The sequence below is a fragment of the Phyllobates terribilis genome, unplaced genomic scaffold, assembly GCF_046119375.1.
Source record: "Phyllobates terribilis strain yellow unplaced genomic scaffold, ASM4611937v1 Scaffold_2__4_contigs__length_985480577, whole genome shotgun sequence".
In the NCBI taxonomy this organism is placed as follows: Eukaryota; Metazoa; Chordata; class Amphibia; order Anura; family Dendrobatidae; genus Phyllobates; species Phyllobates terribilis.
This window is the reverse complement of record NW_027362762.1, coordinates 475,905,806-475,927,202: the sequence shown is the minus strand read 5'-3', so window position 1 is coordinate 475,927,202 and position 21,397 is coordinate 475,905,806. Positions and strand designations below refer to the sequence as shown.

Below are 21,397 nucleotides of genomic sequence, written 5' to 3'. Positions count from 1 at the left end.
TTCCACAGAATAGATTTCAGGATTCGCATGGTAGAAGCTCGTGAAATTCCCAATTCCAAAGAGGCTCTTCTGGTGGACTTTTTTGGACTCTGAACAAATGTTTCAGCAACAAGTTGTTTATTATCTTCTGTACAGACTGTTTTGGGTCAACCAGTTTTTGGAGCATTAAGGATTGAGCCAGTGGTATTGAATTTGTCACGAATGCGGTAAATGGTTTGTCTCTTTGGGGCTTGAGTATCAAATGTTTCAACCCAATTTGCTCTAACGGTTTCAGCATTTTGAGATTTCCAATACTCTGTTAAAATCCATTTTCTTTGATCGGTATTTAAATTATTTGCCATTATGTGTTATCTGAATTATCTGAAAAGAAAACAGATTTGGGGGAGATCTACCTGTGAAAACTAGATCTGTGAAACTGGCTCATTTGCCCTTAGCAACCAATCAGATTCCACCTTTCATTTTCCAAAGAGTCTGTGAGGAATGAAAAGTGGAATCTGATTGGTTGCTAAGGGCAACTGAGCCAGTTTCACTTTGCACCATGTTTGATAAATCTCCCCCTTCATAACCTTATTACACTTTCTGTCCATCTACTTTTGGACCACCCTGTATATGCCCTGAGCCTCTAATGTGATGTATGTGCCACAAGGGATGTATATGCCCCAGAGTCTCCGCTAATGTTTATGCCCCAGCATCTTCTGTGATGTACAGTATATGCCCCCACCGTCTCTGTGATTATGTGCCCCAGCATCTCCTGTTATGTATATGCCCCAAAGTCTCCTGTTATGTATGTGCCCCAGTGTCTCCTGTGATGTATGTGCCCCCTGGATCTCCTGTGATGTATATGCCCCAGTGTCTCCTGTGATGTACAGTACAGACCAAAAGTTTGGACACACCTTCTCATTTAAAGATTTTTCTGGATTTTCATGACTATGAAAATTGTACATTCACACTGAAGGCATCAAAACTATGAATTAACGCATGTGTAATTATATAGTTAACAAAAAAGTGTGAAACAACTGAAAATATGTCTTATATTCTAGGTTCTTCAAAGTAGCCACTTTTTGCTTTGATGACTGCTTTGCACACTCTTGGCATTCTCTTGATGAGCTTCAAGAGGTAGTCACCGGAAATGGTCTTCCAACAATCTTGAAGGAGTTCCCAGAGATGCTTAGCACTTGTTGGCCCTTTTGCCTTCACTCTGCGGTCCAGCTCACCCCAAACCATCTCGATTGGGTTCAGGTCTGGTGACTGTGGAGGCCAGGTCATCACTCTCGTTCTTGGTCAAATAGCCCTTACACAGCCTGGAGGTGTGTTTGGGGTCACCCCTAATGTGTCTCCAGCCTATTGCTGTGAGTCACTGGATATTTAAACCCCCTCCACCCAGTAGGAGGTGCCTGAGCAACACCTTCACTCAGTTTATCTTTGCAACTATATTGCCAGGTCCTGTCCTGTTATCTCTGACTTCTAGTCTGTTTCCGTCACTCTGGGGGCTGCATTCCCAGACCTGTTATCTCCGACTTCTAGTCTGTTTCCGCTACTCTGGGGGCTGTATTCCCAGGCCTGTTACATGTGACTTCTAGTCTGTTTCCGCCACTCTGGGGGCTGTATTCCCAGGCCTGTTACCTGTGACTTCTAGTCTGTTTCCGCCACTCTGGGGGCTGTATTCCCAGGCCTGTTACCTGTGACTTCTAGTCTGTTTCCGCCACTCTGGGGGCTGTATTCCCAGGCTCGTTTTTGCATCTCATTGCAGTAGCAGTTCCAGTTGTTGATCCATTTACACAGTACATTGCAAGGCTTTGCCTTAGCTATGCTCAGATTGTCTCTACCTCAACAGCTTCTGTTTGATCTAGGGTCTCCCCATCCAGCAACACACCTTTTCTGAGATCCACTACCGTTCCCTTTCGCATTTCCCCGTCCGGCCTCTCCCGCATTGAGGAGAGTAAGACACGCATTCCAGTGCCTACTCCAGTCCACAGGCCCCGCACCTCACAGGGATTTCCGCAAGACTTCTGGTGAGACCTCATGCTGCCCGAACGATATGTACTTTCTGAGCCTCCGACCAACTGCAGCTTGAGCCTGAACGTCCTCCAAATCTCCAACTCTCACTATCTTAGACTCCCTATATCCAGGAAATGCTTCCCTTTTTATATGACATAGCTCCCTCCCATGCTGGGCTGGTCCCAAACATACTAACCGTATCTAACTTTGTGCACTACTTTCTATAACTAATATACCCACCACTGCATTTTTCCCTTCCTGAATCTAACTTCTAAGCCCTATACTATACATTATGTCCTAACCTCTATGCTTTCCCTATACACTGCACATTATACATTAGTTACATTACATTACAATAACTGCATCCATTAGTTCTTATACAGTTCTATGCATTTTCACATATTACCACAGTCATAAAAATACAATAAAATCACAGGTCAGGACCATTTTGCATTTTGTCTTTTGCATTCTCCCTTTTTATATGACATAGCTCCCTCCCATGCTGGGCTGGTCCCAAACATACTAACCGTATCTAACTTTGTGCACTACTTTCTATAACTAATATACCCACCACTGCATTTTTCCCTTCCTGAATCTAACTTCTAAGCCCTATACTATACATTATGTCCTAACCTCTATGCTTTCCCTATACACTGCACATTATACATTAGTTACATTACATTACAATAACTGCATCCATTAGTTCTTATACAGTTCTATGCATTTTCACATATTACTACAGTCATAAAAATACAATAAAATCACAGGTCAGGACCATTTTGCATTTTGTCTTTTGCATTCTCCCTTTTTATATGACATAGCTCCCTCCCATGCTGGGCTGGTCCCAAACATACTAACCGTATCTAACTTTGTGCACTACTTTCTATAACTAATATACCCACCACTGCATTTTTCCCTTCCTGAATCTAACTTCTAAGCCCTATACTATACATTATGTCCTAACCTCTATGCTTTCCCTATACACTGCACATTATACATTAGTTACATTACATTACAATAACTGCATCAATTAGTTCTTATACAGTTCTATGCATTTTCACATATTACCACAGTCATAAAAATACAATAAAATCACAGGTCAGGACCATTTTGCATTTTGTCTTTTGCATTCTTTGTCTATCACCCTCTTACATATATGCCCCAGTCCCAGCGTCTCCTGTGATTTACATGTCCCAGCATCTCCTGTGATGTATATGCCCCAGTGTCTTCTTTGTGATATATATGCTTAGCTGAAAACAAGAACAAGAGTATAAGTTGGTATGCGTGCAAAATAGAAGCAGGTTCACACTGGCCATTAAACAGACAAAACCCAAGACAGAAACAAAATGAACATATAGCCTGCTATATGTAAATAAGTAAAAGCAATAGTGCATATAAATAAGGCAGGGTACTTAGTAAACACCGTTTTTGATTAAAAAAAGCGTTAAAGCCATCCCACCTACGTCAAGGCGTACCATAATCAGGATGGTCCTAATCTCTAGTTTTAAATCATTACCATGTGTCACAGTGACATCAGTGTGAATAATGGCAGAGCAGAAACTGGTCACGAATAGATACCCAGCAAATGGTAAGCTATATAAATGTTATGTCCAGCTCAAAGAATGGGAGGCCACACCCTTACCTACACTAAATGCAGAAACCTGAAAGTTAACTGAAAAAAATTAACTGGAGTATAAGTTTGCATGCATGCAAATAACGAAAAGCAATAGTGCATATAAACAACACCGGGTACTTAGTAAACACCATTTTTGATTAAAAAAAGCATAAAATCTCCGGTGCATTTCTTCTCTGTACTGATTATGCGTTGGTCCGTGCCTGGCTGCACTATATACGATTTCCATTGGATTTTAGTAACTTCATAATTGTAATACTGATGGCTTAAACTGTTCCCTTCCCTTCCCTCCTTTTTCATCCTATAACTTGATGTTTTATTGGACGTTATACTATATATATTTTATGATATATTGATGCTGATATTGTCCTGTTTATTCTTCTTTTTTTGTATCTTTGGAATTGAAAATTATATAACCTTTCAATAAAAATTGAATTTTGAAAAAAAAAAGCATAAAAGCCATCTCACCAGTGTCAATGTGTACCACAATCGGGATGGTCATAACCTCTAGTATTAAAACCTTATCATGTTGTCAAAGTGACATCAATGTGAATAAGGGCAGAGCAGGACTGGGTCCCAAATGGATACCCAGAAAATGGAAAGCTATATAAATGTTTTGTCCAGCTCAAAAAAAGGGAGGCCACAACCTTACCTGTACTATATGCAGACATCTGAAACTTAACTTAAAAAAATGAACTGGAGTATATGTTGGTATGCATGCAAAATATGAGCATGTTCACACTGGCCATTAAACAGACAAAACCCATGACAAAAACAAAATGATCATATACCCTGCTATAAGTAAATAATTAAAAGCAATAGTGCATATACGCTTTTTTCGATCAAAAGCATTGTTTATTAAGTACTCTGCATTATTTATGTGCACTATTGCTTTTACTTACTTACTTATATGTTCATTTTGTTTCTGTCTTGGGTTTTGTGATATATATGCTGCAGCCCCAGGGTCTCCTATGTGATATATATAGAGCAGTCTCGGTGTCTCCTATGTGATGTATGTACTGCAGGCCCCACACTGCTTGAATTATATAAATGTCTTCTCAAAGGGGGAAATCACTGCTCACGTTACATGTAGTGTGTTACGCCCAACCGTGGTGCACGTGGATTTGTGGATCCACTGTGCCACAGGGCTAGGCCTGCCTAGGTAGGTGCGTAGCTAAGCGGCTACTTGGTGTTCACTGGAGCTCCTGATGGTGGAGACAGACTGATCTTCAAGTAGCCGCCAGGTTCCACTCCTAGGCAGAATTCGGTACTGCAGCTGCTGACCCCAGGGGTCAGGTTAGCTGACACTGATTAGGGCTATATTCAGACACACCGGTCTAGGATATTGGATTAGGGAAACATTCAGAAACTGGGGACAACGAAAACAGGACTGGTCACACCAGTACCAGGGGACAATTTTCAGGCACGGCCGCACCAGGACCAGGGGACTAAGGGGACAGGACTGGCAGCACCAGGAAATCATGTTCAGGCACTGGCCGCACCGAGACCAGAGAACTTCGGGAACAGGACTGGCCACACCAAGACCAGGGGACAATATTCAGGCACTGGCCGCACCGGGACCAGAGGACTTCGGGGACAGGACCGGCCTCACCAGGACCAGGGGACAATGTTCAGGCACTGGCAGCGCACAGACCGGAGATTCGGGTTCAGAACCTGGCCACACCGGGACCAAGGATTCAGGTTCAAGACCCTGGCCACACCAGGACCAGGAGACCTCACAACTGCACTGATAGAACACCACATTACCTAATGACTAAACTCGTTGCTTGGTGACTCCCTAAGGGAGAGGGAGTCTTTTATGCAGGATGAATCCCAGCAATTGGCTGGGAGCCATACTGCAGGTTTACTCATTATGTTAAATGACTCTTTTTGTAAAAAAGAAAAAAAATGGCGCCATTTTCCAAAACCTATAGCGTCCATTTTTCAAGATCTGGGGTTGGTTGAGGGCTTATTTTTTGCGTGCCAGCTGATGTTTTTAATGATACCATTTTGGAATAGATACGGTGTTTTGATCGCGTGTTATTACATTTTAATGCAATGTTGCGGCGAGCAAAAAAACGTAATTCTGGCGTTTTGATTTTTTTTCTCATTACGCCGTTTACCAATTGGATGAATTATTTTTATATATTGATAGATTGGGCGATTCTGAATTCAGCGACACCAAATATGTGTATTTTTGATTTTTTTTTTATTGTTGTATTTTGAATGGGGCAAAAAGGGGGTGATTTAAACTTTTATATTTTTTAAATTTTTTCAATATTTTTTTTAAATTTTTTTTACTTTACACTTACTTCAATCGTCTCTATGGGAGAACAGAAGCTGCGACCTTCAGATCGCCTGTGTTACATATAGCAGATCTTCAGCCCTTCTGTGTGTTAACAAAAGTGCTCATCTGCTATGAATGCCGACTGCTGGAGTCACTGTCCCCGCCTTTGGACAAATCAAACATCAAGAGGAAGTCAGAGAGCAGCCGCAGCCCTGACTTCCTGTTCATGTTCAATATGTCCGAAAGTGGGGACAGTGAAGCTGGCATTGATTGGGTGCAAGGCTCGGGTGACGTAACAAGCTTACATAATCCCCGGGAAATCGAGTACTGACAACAGTGGAATGGCGCCGGCACCAGAGGTAAGTATAGGTGTTTTTATTTTAACGGGGCTAAACATGAGGAATAAGAAGGGTTTGTCCAAGTAGTGGACAACCCTTTAAGCTTTGCAGCAGCAGAAATGAAAGCACGGCTACCGGGAGGAAATTAACTTTATTCCTCCCGGCAACCTCTGGCATTCAGTCATAGAGGCGCAGCTTCAGTCACCACTTAATACATAAGGAATGGCATCTGTAACCATGTCCCTCACTGTTATGTTCTGCAACTTAGAACTAAGGAATAGGAGGGAAAAGCTGTCCCTGCGCTGAGACTCAGCTTAACCCTACGCTGGGGAGGGAGCCCTATTCCTTATGAATAGCCCCACCGAAACTCCTGCACTGAACTCAAAAGAAGACCTGTAGGAAGGGGAAAGGGGTCCCTAAAAGATCTAAGGACTGGGAGCAAAAGCAGGAGACCTCATAACAGAAAAGTTAGTTGCAGAAACGAAGATTAAAGGGAACAAAACTGGTGGAACAAGAAGTCCCAGGAAAACAATTGTCCAAAGCACAAAGAACTAAACAAGGCTACTTAGCCAGAGCACAAGCGTAACAATACTGATGTCCAGCAGGGAATGGGAGCCAGGTGCTGAGTAATAAAGAGTGCAGAGATCACGTGACCAAGAAGCCAAGCACCAGAGGAAAAGACTAGAAGCCAGCAAACCACAACAAGAAGGCCGACAGTAAAACAAAATAGATTCTAACAGTACCTCCCCTTTTACGAGGATCCTCCAGATCTTCTAGGCCGAGCCTTACTAGGAAATCTTCTGTGAAAAGCCTTAATTAGCCTTGAAGCCGAGATGTCCTTGGCCTTCACCCAGGAATTATCCTCGGGGCCGAAACCTCTCCAGAACACAAGATACTGTAATCTTCCTCTAAGCCACCTGGAATCCAAAATGCGAGAAATCTCAAATTCTTAAGTAACGACACATGAAACACAGAACTAATCCTCCAGGACGAGGGAATGCCCAACCTCACCGCTGCCGAGTTGACAACCTGAACCACTTTGAAAGGACCCACAAATTTAGGCCCCAGTTTTTTAGAAGGAATTTTCAAACGAAGATTCCTAGAGGACAACCAAACCATATCCCCAACAGCAAACAAGGACTTCTTTCTCTTTTTGTCAAAATACTTTTTTGATGTCCTGTTAGCCTTTCTAAGGTTCAGGAGTACACTAGTCCAAACCGTTTCCAAATCACCAGAAAATTGTCCTCCTCCGGTACAGCAGCCCCAACTTTGGAAAATGGACCAAAAGATGGATACCTGCCAGTACAACAAAAAAAAGGAGAACAACAAGCCGAGGAAGAAGTATGATTATTAAGGGCAAACTCCGCAAGTGGTAGAAATTCTGACCACATTTCCTGATTGTCTGCCACAAAACATCTCAAAAACTGCTCGACATCCTGGTTCTTCCTTTCAGTCTGTCCATTGGACTCTGGATGATACCCCGTAGAAAATGACAAATGAATTTTCAATCTGTCACAAAAAGCACAGCAAAAGCGAGCCACAAACTGTGGTCCTCTATTGGAAACAATGTCCGTGGGAACACCATGGAGCCTGACAATCTCCTTCACAAAAGCCTTAGCAAGAGTCTTGGCGTAAGGTAACTTGTTGAACGGAACCAGATGACACATTTTACTAAACCAGTCCACAACAACCCAGATGACAGAAAAACCCTCCGATAAAGGCAGATCGGTGATAAAATCCATGGCAAGGTGCATCCATGGCGAACTAGGAACTTCCAAGGGGCATAGCAACCCCCGCAGCCGGAGCGTGAGAGGCCTTCGACCTAGCACACACAGAACACTGACGCACCCACTTGATGACTTCTTTTTGCCACCCTGGCCACCAGAAACTCCGACAGATAGACTTCCTAGTTTCCGAAATCCCTGGGTGACCCGCCAACCGAGACTCATGACATTCAACAATCAACGCTCTCCTCAAGGCACAAACAATTTACCACACGGAGTGAGTGTTAATTGGTGCCGCACTCTGAGCTCCTAGTATGCTATTCTCCAACTCAGAATCCAATGCGGCCACCACCACCCCTCTCTGCAAAATACACTCCTCCCTCTCAGCATTCACCGCTGGAGAGAAACTACGAGACAAAGAGTCAGCCTTAACATTCTTTGGCCCCGGGACAAAGGTTACAAAAAAATTGAACCGGGCAAAAAACAGTGCCCACCTAGCCTGACGGGCATTCAAACGTTTAGCTGCGTCCAGCTAAATCAAATTCTTATGATCAGTGAAAACCGGTATAGGATGTCGAGCCCCCTCCAAAAAATGTCGCCAATGCTCGAACGCGAGTTTAATAGCCAACAACTCACGCCTCCCAACATCATAGTTGAGCTCTGTCTCAGAATTTTTTTTTAAAAGAAAGCACAGGGATGCACCCCATCCTCACCCTCCTAGGACAGAACTGCCCCTACGCCTATAGATGAGGCATCCACCTCAACCAAAAATGGCTTGGTCTCATCCGTCTGGATAAGAACAGGAGCAGAGCTGAACCTCTCCTTGAGATACTCAAAAGCTTCAATAGCCTCAGTGGACCATTGGACTGTATTAGCACCCTTCTTGGTGAGATCAGTAAGGGGTTTAGCGATGACAGAGAAATTCTTTATGAAATTCCTGTAATAATTGGCAAACCCCAAAAACCTCTGTATGGACTTCAAACCCTCAGGCCTCGGCCACTCCAGCACAGCCTGAACTTTCACCAGGTCCATCTCAAAACCATCACAAGAGACAAAGTAACCCAAAAAACTAATTTTCTGGACAGCAAACTAACACTTCTCCAATTTAGCAAAGAGTGTGTGTTACGCTCGCGCCTGGACTGACTGGCGTGAGCGTGATTAGTGATCCCACTGGACCATGAACCGAGGAGTGCCTGGAGGGGCGTGACTATGTATCAACTCGGTCCGACCAAGGTCGCACGGTGGCTCAGTTGACTCCGTGAACCAGGGAGGAACCGAGCGAGGGACCAGGTGCTACTCCAGGTCAGACCCCGGTCACAGCTGTTGACCCACACCGGGGAATGCAGTAACAGGCAGGTTAGACTGGCATATAGACAGGTGGGTACTGGCAGGCATGGCTGGTATGCAGACAGGTGGGTATTGGCAGACACGGCTGGTATGCAGACAGGTGGGCACTGGCAGGCACGGCTGGCATGCAGACAGGCGGGTACTGGCAGGTAGGAATGCAGGCAGGATAGGGACCTGTACAGACTGGGATACAGGAACGGAGCCGCAGGTGCGGTAGACAAGCAGAGCAGAGCAAAACCCGCAGATGCGGTAGACAAGCAGAGCAGAGCAAAACCCGCAGTTGCGGTAGACAAGCAGAGCAGAGTAAAACCCGCAAGTGTGGTAGACAAGCAGAGGAGAGCAAAACCCGCAGGTGCGGTAGACAAGCAGAGCAGAGCAAAACACGCAGGTGCGGTAGACAAGCAGAGCAAAACCCGCAGGTGCGGCAGACAAGCAGAGCAAAACCCGCAGGTGCGATGAACAAGCAGAGCAGAGCTAAACCCGCAGGTAGGGTGGACAAGTAGAGCAGAGGAAAAAACCCCAGGTGCAGTAGACAAGCAGAACAGAGCAAAAACCCGCAGGTTCGGTAGACAAGCAGAGCAGAGCAAAACCCGCAGATGCGGTAGACAAGCAGAGCAGAGCAAAACCCGCAGGTGTGGTAAACAAGCAGAGCACAGCAAAACCCGCAGGTGTGGTAAACAAGTAGAGCAGAGCAAAACCCGCAGGTGCGGTGAACAAGCAGAGCAGAGCGAAACCGCAGGTGCGGTGAACAAGCAGAGCAGAGCGAAACCGCAGGTGCGGTGAACAAGCAGAGCAGAGCGAAACCGCAGGTGCGGTGAACAAGCAGAGCAGAGCGAAACCACAGGTGCGGTGAACAAGCAGAGCAGAGCGAAACCGCAGGTGCGGTGAACAAGCGGAACCAGATACACACAAGGTACTTACAATGAAGTAGCGAGTGTACACAAAACTCACAAACAGAAGTTCAGAGACAACGAGTTGGAGTTAGGTGCAGGTTCAGACACTGCAGGAAAAGGGAAGGTTCGGACAGAGACAAACAGGTAATGGGCTAGGACACAGTTCAGACAGGAACTGAACCAGGAACAAGATACAGGAACGAGTCTGGGAGCTCAGCCCCCAGGGTGGTGGAGACAGACTAGAAGTCACAGATACAGGCAACAGGTCTGGGTATACAACCCCCAGGGGCGGAACAAACAAGATACAGAACAGGACCTGGCAACTCAGTTGCAAGGAACACACTGAAGAAAAGTGCTGCTCAGGCACCCCCTACTGGGTGGAGGGGGTTTAAGTATCCAGTGACTCACAGTAATAGGCTGGGGAGGCATTAGGAGTGCGCACACAGTAACTATAAGAATCAGGCAGTAACCGCGCTGCCGCCCTAAGCAATCAGACAAGAGACACAGCAGGTACTGGAGCAAAGTGTGCAGCCTGGATTGATAGGTAAGATTGCGGTCTTGCATGGTGGGAGGTGGTAAGCCATGCCAGCACGCCGCCAGGGATGTTACAGTGTGCTCTCAGTATCTGAAGAACTTTGAAGACTCTCTGCCAATGAGACTCAAGATCCGATGAATAAATCAAAATGTCATCCAGATAAACAATAACACTCCTACCGATCAAGGGTCTCAGAATGTCATTGATGAAATTTTGAAAAAATGCAGGCGCGTTAGTAAGCCCAAAAGGCATCACCACACACTCAAAATGTCCTTCCGGGGTGTTAAAAGCTGTCTTACATTCATCTCCGTCCGTCACCCGCAGCAAATTATATGCCCCACGAAGGTCAATCTTAGAAAAACTATTTAGCTCCGGTCAATTGGTTAAACAAATCCGGAATAAGTGGTAATGGGTAAGGATTGTGCACAGTGATCTTATTAATCTCCCGAAAATCCAGACATGGCCTAACACCCCCATCCTTCTTTTTGACAAAAAAGAACCCAACCGCCATAGGAGACTTAGAGGGTCTTATGTGACCTGCAGATAAACTAGTCTGAAGGTACTCCTTCACAGCCTCACTCTCAGGAATTGTCAGATTAAACAACCGATTCTTAGGGAGCTTAGCATCAGGGACGAAGTCAATAGTGCAATCGTAATCTCTATGAGGTGGTAAAGCTTTCGACTCCACCTCCGAAAAACCCCTCCAAAAATCGTGAATGGGTTCAGGTAACTCCCCCTTCACAACAGCCGCAATGTGAACATTATAACACTTACCATAACACCCCTTACCCCAGGATCTTATGGAACCAGACGACCAATCCAGCAAAGGATTATGCACTTTTAACCAGGGCAACCCCAGGACGACCGGGGAAGTCAATTTAGCAAGTACAAATAAGTCAATATGCTCCTGATGTTCCATATTCATAGTAAGCGGAAACCCAGTGACCGTTCGAAGAATGCTTCCATGCTCCAGGGGAGTATTATCAATCACCAACACAGGAAAAGGAGACGACAAAGGTTCAGAATCAAACTTATACTTCTGAAGAAATTGTTGATCAATCAAATTAAGTGCAGAACCACAATCCACCATAACCTGAAACTCAATAAAACGACCCTGACAGGTGGTATTACCAGGAAAAAACACCCCAGCAGAACGTAAAAACGCAATGCGAACGGGAGTGTTATTTCTACTGACCATTTTTTTTCTTTCCTTAAGCAAACCTCACATTGCTTTAAAAAATGATCAGCCTTACCACAATACAAGCAAAGTCCCTCAGAGAACCTTCTGTCCCTCAGAGAACCTTCTGTCCCTCTCCTTGGAACGGGATGACATTGTCCCGACCTGCACAGTGTCAGCAGGAATATCGTGAGAAGCAGAATCCAGCAATACAGGAAACTTCTCCTCATTCTGTCTAGCCCTCAACCTTCTATCCACAGTGATAGCTAACTGCATGGCAACTTGCAGAGTATCAGGTGCATTGAATTCAATGAGCAAATCTTTAACCCTTTCACTCAAGCCTGCCAGAAACTGAAACTTGAGTGCAGGGTCGTTCCACCTGACCTCTACAGACCATTGTCTGAACAGGGTGCAATAACTCTCAGCATCAAGAGAACCCTGTTTGAGATGTCTGAGCTCTGCCTCAGGTGATGTAACCTGATCAGGGTCATCATATAGCAAACCCATGGCATCAAAAAATGCCTCCACAGACCTCAAACAATGATCATCAGGAGACAAGGAAAACGACCAGATTTGAGGTTCCTTACGCAATAGAGACATAATAATCCCTACACGCTGTAGTTCACTCCCAGAAGATCTAGGTCTGAGCCAAAAAAAACAACAAACAAGCATTTTTAAATGAAAAAAATCCTGTCGTTTCCCCGAGAAACACTCAGGTAATTCTACTTTAGGTTCGTCATAGCGTTCTGCAGGGTATTTACTCACGTACTGCTGAAGACCGGCAACCTCCAGAGTCAACCCTTGCAAGCGTTGAGCAAGCTCCTGGATGGTACTCATACTGAAGAAAATCCAGGAAGAGAAGAGGAGAAGAAAAAAAACAAAAAAACCTGTCCCTGCACTGAGACTCAGCTTAACCCTACGCTGATAGGGATTCTTGATTGTGAGCCCAATGGGGACAGTGCCAATAATGTCTGTAAAGTGCTGTGGAATTAATGGTGCTATATACAGTGGGTAAAAAAAGTATTCAGTCCCCTTTAAATTTTTCACTCTTTGTTTCATTGCAGACATTTGGTAAATTCTAAAAAGTTCATTTTTTTCTCATTAAAATATACTCTGCACCCCATCTTGACTGAAAAAAAACAGAAATGTAGAATTTTTTTGCAAATTTATTAAAAAAGAAAAACTGAAATATCACATAGTCATAAGTATTCAGACTCTTTGCTCAGTATTGAGAAGCTTTTTCTACTTTTTCTTTTTTAATAAATTTGCAAAAATTTCTACATTTCTGCTTTTTTTCAGTCAAAATGGGGTGCAGAGTGTACTTTAATGAGAAAAAAATGAACTTTTTAGAATTTACCAAATGGCTGCAATGAGACAAAGAGTGAACAATTTAAAGGGGTCTGAATACTTTCTGTACCCACTGTATAACCATTTAACACTTGCACAAACCTGAATTGGCCTGTTTTTTAAAGGGGATTGGAAAAATCTGTGTCCCTTGGCTGCAGTTCATTTAAAAAAAACAAAACTGAGAGGCTGTGTGCCCACGATGCGTTTTTTAAGCGTTTCTGCAGTGGCAAAAACGCTGCAGAAACGCTTAAAGAACGCATGGTAGAAGGCCTGCCATGTCCCCCAATGATAATCCGCATGTGCTTTGCACATGCTGCGGAAATTTCCGCTGCGGATTATCATTGCGGAAAAAAACGCAGCACTACCAATTATTTTGCGGAAGTGCTGCGTTTTCGCCGCCATTGACTTGCATTAGAACGTGCCAATTCCGCAAGACTGCATCTGTATTTGCGCAATTGGCGCGTTCTAATGTGCGGATGGTACGCGGGTGTGGAGGACAGGAGATTCTCCTCCACACCCAGGTACCATTAAAAAAGCTGTAAAAAAAAAAGAATAAAATAAAAAATAAATGTATACTTACCTTCTGGCTGGCCCGCGCTGCGCTCCTCCTTGCTTCCTGGCACTTCGCGATGGAATGAAGGACCTGCGCTGACGTCAGAGTCATGTGACGCTGACATCGGCAGGTCCTTCAGTGTACCGCTGCCGGCAGCCGGGACCGAGCGAAGCAAGACAGCGCGGGCCATCGGAGGGTAAGTATAGATTTATTTTTTTATTTTTTGACATTCTCTCGGGTCACACTATATAAATCCATGCTGTTTGCATGGATTTATATAGTGTGACCAAGTTGTCAAGCACTTTCCAAGTGATGCTAAAATCGCTTGGAAAGATCTTGTCAACCCGCATGCGGAAATGCATGTGAAGAACGCTTCACTTCCGCATGTCCCTGGCAGGAAAACGCATGTACAATCCGCATGTACAATCCGCATGTACAATCCGCATGCGTTTTTTTTTGCCAGGGAGATGCAGAAACGCTCAGGAAAAAATCCGGAGCATTTCTGCATCGTGAGCACATACAGAAACTGTTTTTTAATCACCCTCCCTGGTCCAGCACTGAGTCTCCACCACTGCTCTCGATAACTATTATTGTCTGCAGCGTAAATGTCACGTTGTCAGCGCTTCAGACAATCAGTGAACTCAGCGGCTTTGAGCAGCTTCTGCCTTCAATTGGACGAAGTTGCTGAGCTTATTTATTAGCTGCAGCGGTGTTGACTTGATGTCAGAGTTGCAGACAATGACAGACACCAGGAGAAGTGGCGTGTGTTCCACCCACCCCTTCATGTGCTCCTCCACTGTGTTAAAAATAAAAAAAAGAAATGCTTAGCTCTTGAGACGATCCCCCATGATGCCACTTCCCTCCTCTTCTTGCCGGTTATTTACTAAATGACACATTGTGCCACCTGAGATTTTTGCAGCAATGCTGTAATTTCCTACTGCCCAAAGATGTGTACCGCTAATGGTGGTGAAAATTACTATGAGAGCAATCTGACCATGAACCCCCTTAGGAGTTTTAGGCCCCCTATGGTAGCCCAGACTGTCCCCATTATAAATCGCGCCAGTTCTATTAGCTCTATAAATTAAGCTGACAGCTGTGACAAAGTCACTGGCAAAGTACTGGAGGGGAGATATGTAGAACTGAGATTGTTAGCTCCGGTAATTAAACATAGGAAAAAGGTTCCAGCACACAAAGAAATAAGGGGTTAATCAGCCATGTTTAGTGCTAGGGTGATTAAACACCTGTTAAGAGGGAGGAGGTCAGAGGATAAATTCCCAGCCTTTTAGAGCATTTGGTGTGGGGTGGGCCTGGAGGTGAAAGCTCTGGAGCTGTTTTGTCATGTGTAGACAAGCTAAACATTGGGTTTATTGTTCCTGAAGCGGGCGGTTACCCGTAGCAACAAGGACTGTACCATACTTTTTTTTTTTTTCTGTTAGGCCAGGAAGGCCGTGTTTGTTTTGATAGCATTGCCTTGGTTTATGCAGTGCTCTTAATAAACGACAGAAGATTTAAAGAGACAGTGGTCCTGTGTCTACCTCTATGTGCACCCAAGTGAGCTGATCTACTACACAGCATATCAGAATTCTTGCAAATGTTATGCAACTTTTTCACCCCACAAAAGATGCCGTGGAGCTCTAATGTAATTTTCAGCCTTGCAGAGAAATAACATTATATTAGGAAATAAAACGTTAAAGCACTATTCTGAAATCAAAATGTAAAAAGCCTCTATAACAGAGATTAAGTCAAAGGATGAATAAAAAGATTACGAATGATGCTACTTTGCATAATTGGGATACTAAAAGTAAAGGGTCATGTTACATAATATTCACTAACACAGACATCACTGGACACTGAACTACAGGTCATTTTATGGTCATCAAACAAGTCATTAATGATTGATTCCTGTGTAGTTAATTATTATGTCATCCAAAGAATTCATTGGGGAGTCTGTCCGGATATAAGCAACCTCAGAACAAGTAATATTACTTATCACTCCTCTCACTTCCATTTGCCTGCCTCCAATCGAACATCAAGAGTCACCATGGCTTTCAATGGAATCTGGAATGTCTATGCCCAGGAGAATTACGATGGTTTCCTGAGGGCTGTAGGTAAGAAAAGCAAGGACTGAACGTTACATGTGTTTATTTAACCTTGTAAATCATATTTTTGTATTTTAGCTTTTCCCATAATATCTCTCAATATTCTGCATTCCAGGTTTGCCGGAAGATGTAATCAAAGTAGCAAAGGACATCAACCCAGTGATTGAAATCCAGCAAAATGGAAATGACTTTGTTGTTACCTCAAAAACCCCAAAGCAAAGTAATACCAATTCCTTTACTGTTGGAAAGGAGTCAGAAATCACTGCCATTGGTGGAAAGAAAATTAAGGTAAAGAATACATTCTTGTTATAAAATATAGTTGATTTGTGAATAAACGTACTGTGTTTAAATATGTCTGGATGTCATGTAAAGCCCTGTTCACATTACATTATGGATCTACTCTTGGCATGTAGACTGGGAAAAGCTCCTGATCTCCACGCCATGTGTAACTATAAGGATCCATTTACATGATGGAGGCCTAAAGACTATACTTTATTTTTAGACAATGCTATGCCATATAAACTTAAATATTTTTACAATGGTAATCTGCTGGTAACTTGTATGCTGAAACAGTGGGAAATACTTTGCAGATTTGCATCTGAGGTATATGTCAGATAATTTTTTCAGTGTATAGGTCAAAAGAAGCTGAACATATATTGTGAGCCTAGCATTGTATATGTTAGGCTAGATCCGCATTACATTTGTGCCTTTTGACGGGCACATACACTCAGGAGGTATGTAACCGACAGTGTGCACAATCAGGATGGATGCCGAGGCGTCCGTCCAACATAGGGACCTACTGTATAAAAATGTATAATATACGCCATGGTATACATTTCTTTGAAGTGGCCCCCTGTATAGGAAAGTGCAGTCTATTGTGCTTTCATATACAGTTAAGCAAACGGTATGCAGGCACATGCCAGCCAGACAGACAGATGCCAAAAGAACACACTTTTAGCCTCCGCCTGGTAAAAGGTCCCTAATGGAGACGTTAAAGAATGTCAGGAAAAGCTCCTGATGTATACAGTAGGTTGCTGCACAAACATAATGTGGCCCTAGCCTTAGAAAGGCTCGCCAAGGCTGTAATATTGATGGCCTATTTGTGGCCTATCCTGGAACTGCAGCTTGCAGCAGCTCGGTTCCATTCAAGTAAAAATGACTGAGTTCCACTATGGGGCACAGCTACAATAAAAAATATGTCACCTTGCCAGGCAAACAATCGAGGAGTTGTGGATTTTGACGATGCAAGGTGGTGCCATTTTTTAGCTTAACTGTACGGGGAAAGGGTGAGAGTCAAACCTAATCATTGATAAGAATTTTGTTTTCCTGTGAGGCAAAATTGCTATCAATGATCCAGAAGACCTGGTTTTGGCTTCTTCTGGATCAAACATCTAGAAATGTGTTGAACTTTATAGATATAGGTTTTTTTCAACCTAACTGATTATGCATTAGTAATACTGAAAACTTCATGGTGATGTAAACATAACAGCATATCCACCTTTTTACTTCTGTAATGGTAATTAGGTCATATAACCTTACCTGTGTAAAAAGTGGATTTTATTAAATAAGGAATGCGTTTCTTTTTCTTCTTTAGGTTACTGTTAATCTAGAAGGGGGAAAACTTATCTGCAAGAGTGACACATTTACTCACATACAGGAAGTCAAAGGAGATGAAATGTTGGAGGTATGTTTCCTGTAGATCAGATGTGCACAACATTTTTTGGACCAATCCCAAAGGCAGCAATTCTTTTTAAAGAGGTAGTTACATGAATACCAGAACCAGAACCACCATCAGTACATTAATATATCACCAGAAGCAAATGTTGAGTTTTTGAGAAGGATTTGGAGAGTTTCTGCTACAAAAAAATCAGTGTGACGACAGGCTAACTTAAACTGAGTTTTTTGGAGCAGAAAATTGCCAAATCCTCCTGATAATCTCAAATCTCTAAGTTTTGACAATTTTTACATTTTAAAGGGGATATCCAGGACTTAAAAAAAAAAAGTCATGTAGTTGCTAACAGTGGCAGCTACCTGCCTGTTGTACCCGGTGCCAGTCATTGACAGCTCCTGTCAACAGAGCAGCAGTTTCTCTTCCTGTTGACCGAGCGGGACTACTGGTGCCATGCTGACTGACAGCCGGCTTCCCCCCAATTAAGTAGTGGAGAGACTGCTGTCAATCAGCATGGCACCAGTAGTCCTGCCCTGTCAACAGGAAGAGAAACTGCTGCTCTGTTGACAGGGAGTAGCTGAAACTATGGCAGGAGCGGTCAATGACCAGGGCCAGTTACAACAGGCAGGTAGTTGCCTCTGTTAGCAACTTCATGCCTTTTTTTTAAAGTCCCGGATATCCCCCTTAACATAGCTATGAAACACGTTATGGATTGCAACATGTGTACAAGATCAGAACCACTGTTAGCACATGAGTGCAGCACCAGAACTACCATCAGTACATGAATGTAGCATCAGAATCACCATCATTACATGAATGCAGAACCAGAACTACCATCAGTACATGACTGAGGTGCCAAAACCACTGTCAGTACATGAATGCAGAACCAGAACCACCGTCAGTATATGAATACAGCGAAAAAAACTCCATCAGTGTCAGGTCTGACCCATATACATTTGTATTGCATGAACTTTCAATTCCCAGTATGTCCTTAACAATGTTAAGGAGATGCTGGGATTTGTTGTTACCAGTCATCATCAGACTGCAGACCGTACAGGAATCACAGTACTGATGAGACGTAGTCAGTATTACAAAAAAATATTTACATCCAGGTACCTTATAGGTGACATCTTCTCTGATTGGAGTCATTCCCATCCATTTTGTCTATATGTAGCACAGACGCCATGATGAGATTTCATGCCCAGAGCTCGTGACTTCAGACTTGCTTCTTCTCCGTCTTCAGCAACATATCCCAACACGGTGCCCTTAAAAATTAAAGAATCATTATACTGCTCCATAAATAAAAATATCTTCCATGCTCTGCACCTAAATAAATAATTGCCCCTCACTGTGCTTCTTGCACAAAATACTCCACACACACTGCCCTTCTTTAAAATGTCCCACCCACACTACCCCTTTCCAAAATATCCCACCCACACTGCCCTTATAAAAAATACCACACACACACTGCCCCTCTTCAAAATACTCCCCCACACTTCCCTTCTTTGAAATACCCCCCCACACACTTCTCTTCTCCAAAATATCCTCCCACTTTGCCCATCTGTATAATATCCCCCCACTGCCCCTTTATATATCTCCTCCACATAATATCGACCCACACAACTTCTTTCCATAATGTCCCCCCACATACTGCCCCATTTCATATCTCCCCCAAATTGTCCCTTTCCAAGTGCCCCCCACTGCCCCTCGCTATACTATGTCCCCTTTCACAATCCCCCTAATTGCCCCATAATGTCCAAAATTGACCCATAATGTCCCCCATAATGTCTCAAATTGCCCCATAATATCCCCATAATGTCCCAAATTGCACCATAATGTCCCAAATTGCCACATTGTGTGCCCTTTTAGTAATACAACCTTTCTAATCTAAAATAACATGACATTTAATCTTCGGCTCCTCCATGGAGCGCTTACCAGTGCCCGAGGTCTCCTCTGCTTGTGCACTGGCGTCAGTGTGATGACGTCAGCAGTGTGCTAACCTGATCGCGCTGCTGCACGTCAGGGTGGGGGGCTGACGAGCACTTTCTCTGCCCCAGTGTCGGTGCCGCAGTGTTGATATGTATTCGAGTCTGAAAGACACAAATACATTTAAATATGGGAAGAAGGGAGCGGCGACTCCTACACAGCTCCGTGGGCCGCTTAACATCGTTGCGTTGGTCGCATGCTGCCTGTGAGCTGTACGTTGTGCAGGCCTGCTGTAAATCATAGGACTAAGCTACACTTTAGGCTATATTCACACTTCCGTGTGTTACAGTTCAAGCATGGACCATGATGCACAGACTGGCTGCAGGTCTCGTGACCCGAACTCACCAGATTAATAGGCACACACGAGGCTGCTGATTTCCGGTCAGGATGTGTCACGATCTGTGCTTGGACTGTAACACATGAATGTGTGAATCTAACTTTAGACAAATGTTTAAATTGATACCCAAAAGTTATGTCATATAAAATATGCAGATTTCTGTTTTCTCAGTGCACAACCAGTACAAACGATTATTGATATTACATGGGCATTAAATGGCAGTCATGGTATTTTCATAGGCTTTGTTCACACCTTCTTCAGAGCCTATATCACAGGTCCCCTTATTTTAGCTGAAGTAAAAAGTGTGCAAATATTTTTTTCTGTTAAAATGATGCACAACCTTACAGAAATGCAACAGACCTCATCATAATCAGTGAGATCCACTGATATATGTCCGTTGTGAGAAGGATCCATTTCCTAGATGACTTTTCCATTCCTATACTGGGACTGAAAGACAGAACGTTAATGTGAACTTAGCCTGACAGAGCATATGAAGCTAAAATGTGATATAATATAATTAGTAATTAAATGTTTCTTTTTTTTTTCTTGCAGTCAATCACAGTTGGCTCAGCAACACTAGTCAGAAAAAGTAAGAGGACTTAAAACAAGATCCTGGCAATATAGTTTTTCACCAAACAAAAATATACGTTGTCTATTAATAAAGTAACAATCGAGCTTAAAATGTGTCTTTTATTCAAAACAAAAAACACATATTTCGAAAGGTGATATTGGCATGAAAATCTCACCAGATGTCAGCAGTTGTTTGGGGTTTTTTTTTTACCATGTTCACTAAAAGCTAAAACTGACCTTCCATTATGATTCTCTAGGTCATTACGAGTTCATGTATAGCAATTATGTATAGGTTATTTTTTATTTAGGTGGTGAAAAAAAAATACAAAGTTTGCTGAGAAAATAAAAATGATGCCATTTTCCGAGACCCGTAGCGTCTCCATTTTTCAGGATCTGGGGCTGAGTGAGAGTTTAATGTTTGCACGCCGAGCTGACGTTTTTATTGATACCATTTTAGGATTGATACAATGTTTTGATCGCCCGTCATTGCATTTTATTGCCATGTTGCAGTGACCAAAAAACCAAAATTCTGGCGTTTTGATTGTTTTCTCGTTACGCCGATCGGATTAATTCTTTTTATATATTGATAGATCGGGCGATTCTGAACACACCGATACCAAATATGTGTATTTTTGATATTTTTTAAATTGTTTTATTTTGAATGGGGAGAAAGGGGGGTGATTTGAACTTTTATATCTTTTTTAATTTTTTTATATATTCTTTTTTTAATTTTCACCTTCTTCAATAGTCTCCTTAGGAGACTTGAAGCTGCGATCATTCGATACGTCATAGGTCATTAAGGGGTTAGGTTACTAAGTCAGGAGGACCAGAGTGCGAAAGTGGAAGACAAGGTGGTGGATGATCCAACCTTGGAAGGTGCTATGCAGAGCGAGGATAGCAGCGC

General features: G+C 43.3%; 1 protein-coding gene and 1 long non-coding RNA gene across 2 annotated transcripts; one reads left to right on the top strand and one right to left on the bottom strand.

Moving 5' to 3' along the window:
• Positions 1–542: 542 nt before the first annotated feature.
• Positions 543–12,862, bottom strand: LOC141252825 (uncharacterized). The gene is made up of 3 exons (XR_012314122.1): positions 12,698–12,862; positions 7,000–7,173; positions 543–3,248 (listed from the first exon to the last, which is right to left on the bottom strand). It is a non-coding gene; the product is annotated as an uncharacterized lncRNA (long non-coding RNA).
• A 2,919-nt stretch (positions 12,863–15,781) lies between these two features.
• On the top strand, positions 15,782–20,605 carry LOC141217348 (fatty acid-binding protein, liver-like). The gene is made up of 4 exons (XM_073665778.1): positions 15,782–15,940; positions 16,047–16,219; positions 17,526–17,615; positions 20,476–20,605. Exons 1-4 carry the CDS (start codon positions 15,874–15,876, stop codon positions 20,524–20,526), a joined length of 381 nt encoding a protein of 126 aa, XP_073521879.1. The 5' UTR covers positions 15,782–15,873; the 3' UTR covers positions 20,527–20,605.
• Positions 20,606–21,397: the final 792 nt, after the last annotated feature.